The following is a 12,461-nucleotide window of genomic DNA, read 5'->3' as shown; positions in this document are numbered from 1 at the left end:
GCCTCGCCCCCTTCCCCACCTTTGGATGCTGCATGGAAACACACCGGGAGCGCCCGCCTCCCGAAATACCTCCAAGTCTTCAGTAGCTACGGAAAGACTGAGCCCCCCCGGCCCCACCCAGAGCCCCCCGGAGCCCCCGGCCCGCTCCGAGCCGGTCCATCCCCGCCCGCCCCACTCCCGTGCCAGGCTCGGGTGCTCCAGGGTCACGCCGTGCCAGGCGGTGGCCGCAGGGGACCCGTGTGTGCCCCTGGGTGTCCTCTGTCCCCTCGAGTGTCGCTGCTCGATCTCAGGGAGGGTCCGAGGGGCCGAGCCCCCAGGAAGCAGGAGAGGGGAGGGGAGGGGAGGGGGCCGCCCCTGCCCCGGCCCGAGGGGTCCCAGCTGGGGCCGGGGGTGGGAGCGGGGGCAGCTGCTCGTCCTCGGTCCCTTTGCCTCGTCCCGCCGGTTCAAGCATCTTTCCTCTCTTTTACACTGAAAGCAGCCCCCACCCCCCGGATTTCCCCCCTCCCCACAACGATGCTGCTGAGAAACGAGCCCGGAGGAGCAGCATGGACCCCCCAGCCCCCCAACATTGCACTGGGCTCCCAGGGGCTCCCCCGGCCCCCCCCGCGCGGCGTGGGGACAGCGCAGCCCCCCGGCAGCCCCCCCAGACCCCGCTTCAACGGGGCTGCAGGCGGCTGCTCGCCCCGAGCCCCCCGCCCCGTCACCCCCGTCCCCCCACGTTCGATCTACCTCAAAGCCGCCGGGAGAGGGGGGGCGCAGCGCTGTCCCCTCCCCGGCCGCTCGCGCTGCATGTGCCCCCCGTGTCACAGCGCACACCCCCCACCCACCCACAGCGCCGGGACCCCCGGAACGAGGGACCCGCCCCCGCTGCGACCCCCGACTCAATAAAACCCGCCCGGAACGCCTCGGAGGGGGCGGGGGCCTCTCCTTCTGGGGGTCCTGGGGGGGAGAGGGGGGGTCCGGCTGGAGGTGTCCCGCGGGAATGGGGCTGGGGTCGGGGGGCCCTGGGGGTGATAGGTTTGGTGTCCCTGCGGGTGAAGGTTTGGGGTCCTGGGGGTGACAGGTTTGGGGTCCCTGTGGGTGACAGGCTTGGGGTCCCTGGGGGTGACAGGTTTGGGGGTCCCTGTGGGTGAAGGTTTGGGGGTCCCTGGGGTGAAGGTTTGGGGGTCCCTGTGGGTGAAGGTTTGGGGGGTCTCTGAGGGTGACAGGTTTGGGGGGTCCTGGGGTGAAGGTTTGGGGTCCCTGTGGGTGAAGGTTTGGGGGTCCCTGGGGGTGGCAGGTTTGGGGGGTCCCTGTGGGTGAAGGTTTGGGGTTCCCTGTGGGTGAAGGTTTGGGGGGTCCTGGGGGTGAAGGTTTGGGGGTCCCTGTGGGTGAAGGTTTGGGGGGTCCTGCACTCCCGGCCCGTTTGGGGCGGGCGGGTGACACAGAACGGGACAGTCGGAGCAGGCTCGGGGTGACAGCAGGGACGCGGCCACACCCGGGGACGGGGGGCGATGGATGGCGGGGGGCTCTCCCGGGTTCCTGGGGGGCTCTGGGCAGGGGGATCTGTCCGTCCCTCCCCGCTGTTATTGGGGGTCCCACAGCCCCTCCTGCGGGCTGGGGGGGCCGGGGCAGCGCTGCGGGACCCCCGGGCAGGGGCGGAGCCCCGGGGGAGCCCCGGGGGGGTCCCAGCCCGGCCCCAGCAGGTGCGAAGGCGCTCCCAGCGCTGCGGGCCGATGGTGCGAAGGAGATAAGCGCGGTGCCGCAGCCTTATCGGCGCCGCATCGCCGCGCGTGCCCGGGCACGGCGCAGGAAGAGCAGCCCCTGCCCGCCCTCCGCTCCATCCCCGCCCCCGGTGGGCACCGGCAGCCCCGGCGGGGCCGGGGGGCGCGGGGACACCCCCGGAGGGACGGGTCCCCATAGGGACGCGTGGGGACGAGGCCGGGCAGTGCCGAGCCGTGCCGGGCTGTGCCCAGCCGGGACCGGGAGCGCTGGGGCGGGGGCGCGGCGGGGCCTCCCTGCTCTCGGGGGGGCCCGGCCCCACCTTCGCCCCCGGATTTTCTCTCTTTTTTTGAAATCACGTGATAAATGCCAAACGGCGCTGCCGTTACTCATCCCGGCACCCTCCCGGCCCCGCTTTCCCCCGGGGGCGGCCGCCGCTGACTCAGGGCCCGCCGGGCTCCCCCCGGCACCGCGGGGACCCCCCCGGGCCCCCCAGACCGCGGTCCCTTCAGGAGGTGCCACCTGCGGCAGCAGCGTCCCCGCCGCGCTCCAGTGAGTCTGGGGGCTCCCAGCGCCCCAAAACCGCCGCCGGGGGCTCCCCGTGCTCCCGGGGCTCCCGGGGCTGTCCCGGGGTGCTCGCGGTGGCCGCGGGGCTCGCCGGCCGTGGCTCGGGGCCGCGCTGGCCCTTTTGTCACCTCCCGCCATCGGGGTGGGGACGCAGCGCCCCCTCTGAACCCCGTGGGGAGGCTCTGAGCCCCCCCAGTGTGAGAGGGAGGCAGCGGCTCCCACGGCCGCCCCCGTGCCTCAGTTTCCCTTTGCCACCCGCCGGCTCCGCTGCCCACTGCGGAGGGAAGTGGGGGTGTCCGGGGGGGGCGTTGGTGGCCCCGTTTCCTGTGACCCCCCGAGGTGCCAACCGCAGCGCTGGGCTGTGCCTGTGCTGGCAGCGCTGTCCCACGGGGTGTCCCGGCCGTGCCACCCCCGCAGCGTCCCCAGGGCCACCCTGAGCCCCCTCGGCCGCGCTGTCCCCACGGTGCGGGACAGGGGACACGGCGGCGTTTGGTGGCTCTCGGTGGCGCCCCGAGTCCGGCTGGAGGCACCGGGTGCCCCGTGCGGCCTGGCCGTGCCAGCTGCGGTGACAAGGGACAGGCCAGGCCCGCCTCACCGTGACAGGGGGCACTGTGGGGGCTTCTTGCGGGGACAGGGGCCGCGCTTTGTCACCTGCCGCCTGTCCGAGCGCAGTGGGAGCACCCCTGGGAGAATTGTCCCCTCCAAACGCCGGGGGTGTCACAGGGCACTGTCCCCAGGGCCACCCGGGGCTGTGCAGCACCGTCCCACGCTGCCTGTGTCCCCTACCCCGGGTGGGACACACCTGGCTCCGTGTCCCCAGTGTCCTTCCCCCGTGTCCCCGTGTCCCCATATCGCCATGTCCCCATATCCCCGTGTCCCCGTGTCCCCATATCCCCATGTCCCCGTGTCCCCGTGTCCCCGTGTCCCCGTGTCCCCATATCCCCATATCCCCATGTCCCTGTGTCCCCATATCCCCATGTCCCCATGTCCCCATGTCCCCGTGTCCCTGTGTCCCCATATCCCCATGTCCCCATATCCCCATGTCCCCATATCCCCATATCCCCATGTCCCCGTGTCCCCGTGTCCCCGTGTCCCCGTGTCCCCGCGTCCCCGTGTCCCCATGCCAGCGGGTGACACCGCACCATTTCCTATGCAACATCTTCATTTCATTGTTTTTCCCAGCAAAACCCCCTCTTATTTCGGGCACCTTCAAGGTTTCTTTTTCCACCTTTCAGTTGGGTTGGGTTTTTTTTTCCCCTTTTCTCAGTGTTTTTATCATTTAGGGGAAAAACAAAACAATTCTCGCTGCCCGGGGCCGCTTTCCCCTGCAGGGAGGGAGGCACCGAGGACACTTTGGGGGGACGGGACCCTCCTGGCGCCCCCCGGCCGCAGGAGCCGCTCGGGATTCTCTGATGCGCTCTGAGGTGGGGCTGGGGTCTCATCCCGGCCGTTCCTGAGGGGTCCCCGCGATCACAAACCCGGGGGGCTGCAGGGACCCCCAGCCCGGTGCGGGGGGCGCGCTGCCATCCCCGTGTCCCCCCGGCCGGGTTTATAGGAAACGGCTCTGCGGGGAAGGGCCCGGCTGGCCGCCCCGGGAGGGTTTTTTTCCTGCCGTGGGCGCCCCGGGGGTGCGGGGGATCCGGTGTGAGTCAAAGCCGGAGCCCCGGGGTGGAACCGCGAGCCCAGCGCTGCCGAGTGACGGCGCCGTGCCGCCAGAGGCGTTTATAAGAAATGGAGGGGCTGGAATGAGGGGGAGGGAGGGAGGGAGGGACCCCGCTGGCACCGCCGCCCCTGGGGACAGCTGTCCTGCTCCGGGCTGGGATCTTAACCCGGGTTTGCTGCCAAGGGGTGCCTGGGTCCCCCCAAATGCCCAAACCCACCCTTATCACACTGAGGTGACCCAGGCCCCTCACCCAGCTGCGGGCATGGTGCCAGCATCACCCCGGTGCCAGCATCACCCCTGGGTGCCAGCATCACCCCTGGGTGGCCATGCCCAGGCTGGAAATCCAGTGCCAGCATCACCCTGGTGCCAGCACCTCCCTGGGGTCCTCAGGTCACTCTGGGTGCCTTCATCAAGCTGGGGGTCCTGGTGCCAGCATCGCCCCTGGGTATGGGTATCCAGATGTGTTCCCGGTGCCAGCATCGCCCCTGGGTATGGGCATCCAGATGTGTTCCCGGTGCCAGCATCGCCCCTGGGTACCTGCATCCAGCTGTGTTCCAGAATCCCTCCAGTGTCCCCCATCCCTCCCAGGTGCCTCAATCCTGTCCCTGCCTCGCCCTGGGGTACCCACACCCCCAGCAGGGCTGCTCCTTGTGTCCCCCGGGTTCTGCTGCCCCTCCTGTCACTGCCCTGCTGTCCCCGCTGCCCGCTGGCCCTGTCCCGCACCCGTGCCAGCAGCTCCTGGCCTCTCACGGAGGTTTCCCGGAGGTTTCCACACCTGGGGACGGCGGTGGTGGCACCCGCAGTGCCCGGGGACCTCCTGCCCTCCACACCCAGGGGAAGGCCACGCCGCGTCCCCTCCCGGCCGAGGCACCGCGGTGTCCCCGGTCCCGGTGACACGATGGGCTCTGCGCTGCCGTGGCGGGGCCGCGGCCTCAGCTGGCGGCGCGGGGGGGCAGAGCCGGGCGCGAACAGCGCGAACACAAACGCGGCCGCGGCTGCCATGTGCCCAGCGCCACCGCGGCTGCCGCGCCGCGACAAGCGCCACCGGGCCCTCGGGAGCCGCGGGCCGCCCCGGAGCCGCCGCCGCGCTGCGGGGAGGTGACGGAGCCAACGCGCGGTGACACCGGGCTCGCGGGCCCCCCCGCCGCGGCCAGCGCCGCCGCAGCGCCCGCCGGGGGGGACTCGGCGCTGTCACAAGCCATCTGCGCCGGGGACGGCGACAGCCCGCGCCCTAAGTGGGGTTAAACTCGGGGTCACCCCCACCGAGCATCCGGGGGGGTGCTGGAAAGGATCCCCCTCCCCAAATCCCTCCGTGTGCGGCACCCCCGCCCCTGTGTCACCGGCGTGGGACGCTCTGGGGAGGGACAGGGATTGTGTCCCTGTTTCCTCATGGTTCTCGGGGACAGTGAATGTGTCCCTGGTCCCTCATGGCTCCAGGGGTCGGTGAATGTGTCCCTGGTCCCTCATGGCTCCAGGGGTCGGTGAATGTGTCCCTGGTCCCTCATGGCTCTCGGGGACAGTGAATGTGTCCCTGGTCCCTCATGGCTCCCGGGGTCGGTGAATGTGTCCTTGGTCTCCCGTGGCTCTCGGTGACAGCAGTGGTGGTGGCCGGGCACGGCCGTGTCCCCTGGGGCCGCTCCTCGGCGCTCGCTGCGGGTCACGGCGGCCACGGGGACACGCGGGGCCGTGGGGGACACGACCGGCGGCTGGCCCCGAGTCCGGCACCCGCCTGAACTGCCGGTGACCCGCCGGGAGCGCGGCCGCGGCCACCGCGGGGCCAGCCCGGTACCGGGCCGCCCTGCCGGGTCACAGGCCAGCACCGGGCCAGCCTGCCGGGGTCACTCCGGTACCGGGCCGCCCTGCCGGGGCCACCCCGGTACCGGGCCAGCCTGCCGGGGTCACTCCGGTACCGGGCCGCCCTGCCGGGTCACAGGCCAGCACCGGGCCGCCCTGCCGGGGTCACAGCCCAGCGCTGCCGGGTGGATTCGGCCCCGATCCCCACCGGGGCTGTCCTGGAGCCCCCAGGGCTGTCACAGCCGCGATCTGGGGACAGTCCGGCCCCGCCGGGTGCCAGGCAGGCGCGGTTTGGGGCTGGGGTCCCACGGCCCCCACGGCAGAGGGTCACGGTGTGGGTGCCGTGTCCCCTTGCCCTCACCTCCATCTCCCCCGCTCCTTTCCGTCCCCCCGCCGCCGTCCGGGCTCTCGCGGTGCCGCCGGACCCGCGGGCGGCCCCTTTCAACCCGCGGCTGAAATGGAACCGGCTCCGGCTCCTTCGCCGTGACCTATTTTTACCATTTGATTGGAATCTGTTTGTTTCTCTCTCGTTTTCCCCTCCTCTCCCCGCCGCGCCCGGGTGCGAGCGCGGTGTCAGCCCCGCGTCACATCAATTAACGCGCGCGGGGCGTCATTTGTCACTTCGCATTTCCCCACGGCCACCTCGGCGCGGCCGCGGCGGGGGCGGGGGGCGCTCGCCGGGCTGGGGGTGACCCCCCCCGGGGTGAGGGAACCAGGATTCTCCTCCCGCTCCGTGATTTTGGGTGATGGGGACGCGCCGGGACGCGGCTGCCGCCGCCGCCCGCCTCGGTGGGTCCCGGTGCGGGGTGCGGGGGTCGCTGGCGGGGGCCGGGACACCCGAGTCCGGCCCCCCCGGCCCGAGCAGCCGGTGCCGACACCTCCACTTCCGTCGGCAGCGCCCCCTCGGGTATTTTTAACCGCCGGCGCTGCCGCTTGGCACCGTCCGGGTGTCCGTGCCGGCCCCAGCTGCCTCCCCCGGCCCGCGCCGCCCCCCGAGGCAGCACCGGGGCCGCCGGGACCGCACGGGACCGGACTGGGGCCGTGGGGCAGGAATGGACCCGGTGGGGGTGGTCAGAGACAGGTGGGACCGTCCCCTATGGAACAGGACTGGTCCCGGTGGGGCAGGATTGGTCCCGGTGGGGCAGGACTGGTCCCGGTGGGGCAGGATTGGTCCCAAGGAGAGCAGGATTGGTCCCAAGGGGAGCAGGATTGGTCCCAAGGGGAGCAGGATCGGTCCCGGTGGGGCAGGATCGGTCCCAAGGGGAGCAGGATTAGGCCCATCTGGTCAGGATTGGTCCCAAGGAGAGCAGGATTGGTCCCAGTGTGGCAGGATTGGTCCCGGTGGGTCAGGATTGGGCCCATCTGGTCAGGATTGGTCCCGGTGGGGCAGGATTAGTCCCGGTGGGGCAGGATTGATCCCACTGGGTCAGGATTGGTCCCAAGGAGAGCAGGATTGGTCCCACTGGGTCAGGATTGGTCCCATCTGGTCAGGATTGGTCCCAGTGGCTCAGGACTTGTCCCAGTGGCTCAGGATCGGTCCCATTTGGTCAGGATTGGTCCCAGTGGGGCAGGACCGGTCCCAGTGGGTCAGGACCGGTCCCATTTGGTCAGGATTGGTCCCGGTGGGTCCGGGTCGATCCCAGTGGGTCAGGACTGGTCCCAGTGGCTCTGGATCGATGCCCGTGGCTCAGGACTGGTCCCATTTGGTCAGGATTGCTCGCAGTAGGGCAGGAGCGGTACCTGTGGGGCAGGATCCACATCTCCACCCCTTCCCCGTGCAGGACCCTCCTCACCCCCATCCCAGAGGGGTCCGGCCCCCCATGTCCCCGCGTCACCCGGGTCCCCCATCCCGCGGGAGCGGACCGCGGGCCGGGGGGGCTCTGGGCAGGGCGGGGGCGGCGCACTCCGCCCGCGGGCCCCGCGTGTTGTCAGAAGCTGTAGCCCGTGTCTCGCCGCCGTCCCCCCGCCCGGGCAGCGCACATCACTCCCCGGCCCTCGCCTCCCGCTGACGAAGAGGAAGGGCCGGGGGCGCCAGCCCGGAGCCCCCCGCGCCCCCGTCACGCTAAGCCGGCCGGACAGGGGCTGCAGCCCCCCGGCGCTCCCCAGGGAGCCGCGCTGCGCGCCGGGGATGCGGCTCCGGCTGAAGAAAATCGCCTCGTACAGGAGGGGGCGAGGGGCGGGCAGGGCGGCGGCGGTGAAACGGAGCCGAAACGGAGCCGAAACGGAGCCCCCCGGACCCCCCCGGACCCCCCCGGCCCGGCGCGCGGTGGCGGCCTGATGGCGCACACGGGCACAGCTGCGTCCTTGCACACCCGCCGTGCCGCCCTTGCACACCCCGGCACCCACCCGGCCCCCGCGCACACTCGGGGACCCCCTCAGCCCCCCTTGCACACCCCCCAGCCCCCCCAGCCCGTCACACACCTTTGCACACCCACCCAGCCCCCCCAGCCCGTCACACACCTTTGCACACCCATCCCACCCCCCAGCCCGTCACACACCTTTGCACACCCACGGGCACCCCCGGCTCCCCCGGTGCTCCGGCCCCACGCGCGGGGGGCGCCCCGGAGGCGGCGAGAGCCGGGCCCAGTGTGGCGGAGCCGGGACACGGGGGGAGCTGCCCGCGCCCGCCGCCGCCTCCACGCGGGGCTGCCATGGCCGCGGTGAGGAAGAGGAGGAGGAGGAGGAGGAGGGAGCGGAGCCCGAGGCGGATCGGTCTCAGGGGGACGGGAGGGACCCGGGAGCCGCCACCGCTGAGTCCGGGCAGCGGGACCGCCCCGAGGAGGGATTTTGGGGGGATCTCCCCGGTGCCACCCAAGGCAGCGCTCCCGGGGACACGGGGGGCACGGGGGGCACGGGGGGCACGGGGGGCACGGGGACAGCGGCCCTGGCGGCGCGGGGCGCGGCACCGGCCGGGTTTTGGGTGGCAGCGCCTGGAACGATGTTAATGACTTTTCTTCCTGTCGCTCTCCTTTTACACCGAGGGCAGCTCCGTAACCGGAGCCGCTTCCTTCCCCGAGATTAAGGAGCCTCTGCTCGCCCTGCCCGGGCCGCTGAGCCACCCCCCCAGCGCGGAGCTGCCACCGAATTGTCACCCCCGGCCGGCGCGGGCCTGGCCCTGCTGGGGACACCCGGCCTTGTCACCCTTGGGTGCCCCTTCCCGCGGGGCTCAGCATCCTCCCGGCTCTGCTCAGGACTTGGGGTTGGGGGGGCCTCAACGGGCTCGCCACGACCCCCACGCTCCCCTCCATCCCTCCGGACCCTCCATGGGGGGAGCTGAGCCCCCAGACCCCCCAGCGCGGTGCCCACCCAGCGCCAGCCGTGCCTCGATTTCCCCGCCGTGACTCACAGGACTGGGGGGACTTGGCCGGGCCCTGCGGGGGCACGGAGAGCTCGGGGTGGCCTGGCCGTGGGGCAGGAGGGGCTTTGCAGGGTGGGACCCGGGGAGGGGGTCTGGGGGGGCTGCGGGGGCAGCGGGGATGCGGCGCTGGCTGCGGGTGGGCGGCGGATGCGGGGCCGGGCCGGGGGTCCCTCAGAGGGGGTGGCAGGTGGCCGGGGGTCCCGGGGGGGCGGCAGGTGGCCGGGGGTCCCGGGGGGGCGGCAGGTGGCCGGGCCGGGGGTCCCGGGGCCCCCGCGGTTTTTGTGCAGTCGGTGCCCCCATGGAGCGCTCGTCACCGCGCTGCCCTCGAGCAGCGGCGAGATGCAAATTCCTCCGGGGTGGGGGCAGCGATTTTGTATTTTTGGTTCTCCCCGAGCCCAAATTTAGCCCCCCGCGGGTGCCCGGTGCCCTCGTGCTCATTTTAATAATGAAAACAGGAACGGTGCCGCCGGGTGAGAAAATTACCCGCAAGTTTCCCCGCGTTCCCCAGAAGCCAAATTCCACGGCAGAGGCAGAACCCGCTGGGGGCTGGGTGCAGGGAGGGTGGGGACACTCTGGGGACACTCTGGGGACACTTTGGGGACTTCACAATTGCCCCCAGGGCTGCGTGCGACCCCTCTGCCCGGTCCCTCTGCGGGGTTTTGGTCCCGGGACGATGCCCGGGAGTGGGGACATGCGGGATGGTGGCACTCCCTGAGGTGACAGGGGACAGGGGATAAGGGACAGGGGACAGGGGACGTTCGGGATAATCCCGCCATGAAGGGTCCAACCCCCACCCTGCGCCCGCCCTGGAGAGCCAGGGATGGGGGAAACTGAGGAACGGGGCTGGCTCACGGTGTTCGGGATGCCTGGCTTGTCACCGCCACTTTGCAAGGTGGGTGGCCCTTGGTGACAAACGTGTCCCCAGCCCCGGGCGCACCCTGCAGCCGCGCCGCTTCCTCCCGGTCTCTGTGTGAGGGCGTTCGGCGAGCGCCGAAGCCACGGGGGTGGCCGGGAGGGACCGGGCACGGCCACCACACGGTGCTGGCCTCGGCCACCCCGCGCTGCGCCACATGCGAGTGACATCAGCCGCCCACAGCGGGGAAACTGAGGCACGGGGCTGCCACAGGAGGGGATTCGGGCCGCAGGAGGTGCCGCAGCTCCCGCGCCGCAGGAAGGGCCCTGCGGGGGAGGATGCCCGGCCTGGGGAGGGCAGGAGCCCAAATCCCCGCGGTGCCTCTTGCGGAGGGCCCAGCTCGGGCTCAGGGTGCCCCAAACCAAGGGACGCCGTGGCACGGGGGGTCCGGGGTGTCCCAGAGGGGGCCGGGGTGTCCCAGAGCATTCCTGTGGCCGGCCAATGGGACAGATGGTGGCCGTTCAAGGTGACGGTCAGGACACGGCTCCTGTCCCTCCTGTCCCCCTGTCACTCCTGTCCCTCTGTCCCTCCTGTCCCTCTGTCCCTCTGTCCCTCTGTCCCCTCTGTCCCCTCTGTCCCTCTGTCCCTCCTGTCCCTCTGTCCCTCCTGTCCCTCTGTCCCTCTGTCCCCTCTGTCCCCTCTGTCCCCTCTGTCCCTCCTGTCCCTCCTGTCCCTCTGTCCCTCTGTCCCTCTGTCCCCCCTGTCCCTCTGTCCCTCTGTCCCTCCTGTCCCTCTGTCCCTCTGTCCCCTCTGTCCCCTCTGTCCCCTCTGTCCCTCCTGTCCCTCCTGTCCCTCTGTCCCTCTGTCCCTCTGTCCCCTCTGTCCCTCTGTCCCTCCTGTCCCTCCTGTCCCTCCTGTCCCTCTGTCCCTCTGTCCCTCTGTCCCCTCTGTCCCCTCTGTCCCCTCTGTCCCTCCTGTCCCTCCTGTCCCTCTGTCCCTCCTGTCCCTCTGTCCCTCTGTCCCCTCTGTCCCTCCTGTCCCTCCTGTCCCTCCTGTCCCTCTGTCCCTCTGTCCCTCTGTCCCTGCGCCACTCCTCCCTGCACGGGGACACCTGTGACACGCATCTCCCCAGGAGTCCCGCCGCGCGTTCCAGCGTCCCTGGTGTCACTTTACGGTGCCAGGGGGACACTCAAGGGCGCGACATCCCGGGCACAGGGCCTGCCCGGCCCTCGGGACCCCGCTGCCGGCCCGGGAGGGAGCCCAGGGGTGGCGGGTCCCCGGCTGTGGCGGCGGTGGGGACCCCGGCGAGCCCGGTCCCCTCTGGGTGGCGGCGGGGACGGGTCCCCAGCGGGGGGGTGTCCCTGTGAATCCGCCCTCGGCGGCGATGGCAAACCGGGAGGGAATCAGCGCCTGTGCCCCGCCGCTCGCTCCCCACACCCGTTAACGATCGCTCCCCCATCCTTAACCCCCCTCCGGCCTCGACTTTCCCTCCTAGAAATAAACAGTTCTGGAAATTTCCTTGTTTTGTTCATTTTCTCACTGGGGATCTCGGAGTGGGGGTCCCTGCTGGGTGGGTGGGGAGGGGGTGGCAGCGCCCTGGGGGTGCCCCGGAGGGTGGGGACAGCTGGACGGGGGGCTGCTGTCCGCACTGCCAACCTCAGGGAACCGGAAAATGTGGGGAGGGGGCGGCGGGGGGCAGCAGGGGGGGTTTGCATTGAGATTGAAGGCCGGGACCCCTTTGAACAATGGCAGGGGGCAAGGCCGGCCCGAATGGGTGCTGAGGTGTGTGTGCTGGGGCAGTGCAGAACCCCGGGACATCCTGGGACGCCCCGGGACACCCCCGGGACACCCCGGGACACCCCGGGACACCCCCGAGCCTGGGGGGTCCGGGGGTCCCGTCCTGCCGTGCATCCACCCCCACGGCCGCCCTGCGCATCCTGAACTCGCCATTTCCTCCTGCTGGGCCGCTCCGGAGAGGGGCAGCGCTGTCCCCGTTCCTCATCCTCATCCTCAGCCCTGTCCCTGTGACCGACCCGTCCCCATCCCGGGCCACATCCCCATCCCTGTCCCCATCCTTATCTGCATTGCCACCTCCAATCCTGTCCCTTGTTCCCATCCCTATCCCCATCCCCAGTCCTGCCTCATCTTCATCCCTATCCCTGTCCCCATCCCCAACCCTGTCCCTATCCCTGTCCCCATCCTTGTCCTTATCCCCCATCCCCATCCCTGTCCCCAAGGGCCACACCCCTGTCCCTGATCCCCAGGGGTCCCGGTGTGGGTTCGGCACCGACCCCCGGGTCCCCCTGTCCGTCCGTCCCCACCCCAGCCCCAGCGGGGTCCCCCAGCTGCGGGAGCGGGGACGGTGGCAGTGCCACCCCCAGAAGAGGCGACAGTGGCAGTGCCGCAGTCCCTGTGCGCGCTCTGGGGGTGGCACCGCGCCGCTGGGAATGGAAAATATTGACGGCACCGGGCTGGGCTGGTGCCCGGGGCCGCGGCCACGGCGGGGACAGCGCCTGGGGGGGCTC

General features: G+C 71.4%; 1 protein-coding gene across 1 annotated transcript; it reads right to left on the bottom strand.

Annotated features, from left to right (window-relative positions):
* Window positions 1–2,392: 2,392 nt before the first annotated feature.
* Window positions 2,393–8,378, bottom strand: LOC131568475 (collagen alpha-2(I) chain-like). Its single transcript, XM_058820557.1, has 8 exons — window positions 8,238–8,378; window positions 7,466–8,146; window positions 6,484–6,819; window positions 6,087–6,177; window positions 5,526–5,729; window positions 5,061–5,162; window positions 4,556–5,019; window positions 2,393–2,926 (listed from the first exon to the last, which is right to left on the bottom strand). The coding sequence occupies exons 1-8, from the start codon at window positions 8,376–8,378 to the stop codon at window positions 2,393–2,395; spliced, it is 2,553 nt and encodes an 850-aa protein (XP_058676540.1).
* Window positions 8,379–12,461: the final 4,083 nt, after the last annotated feature.

This window comes from Ammospiza caudacuta, chromosome 27 (assembly GCF_027887145.1).
Source record: "Ammospiza caudacuta isolate bAmmCau1 chromosome 27, bAmmCau1.pri, whole genome shotgun sequence".
Taxonomy (NCBI): domain Eukaryota; kingdom Metazoa; phylum Chordata; class Aves; order Passeriformes; family Passerellidae; genus Ammospiza; species Ammospiza caudacuta.
Note: the sequence above shows the minus strand (reverse complement) of the source record. Positions and strands in the feature narration are given on the sequence as shown.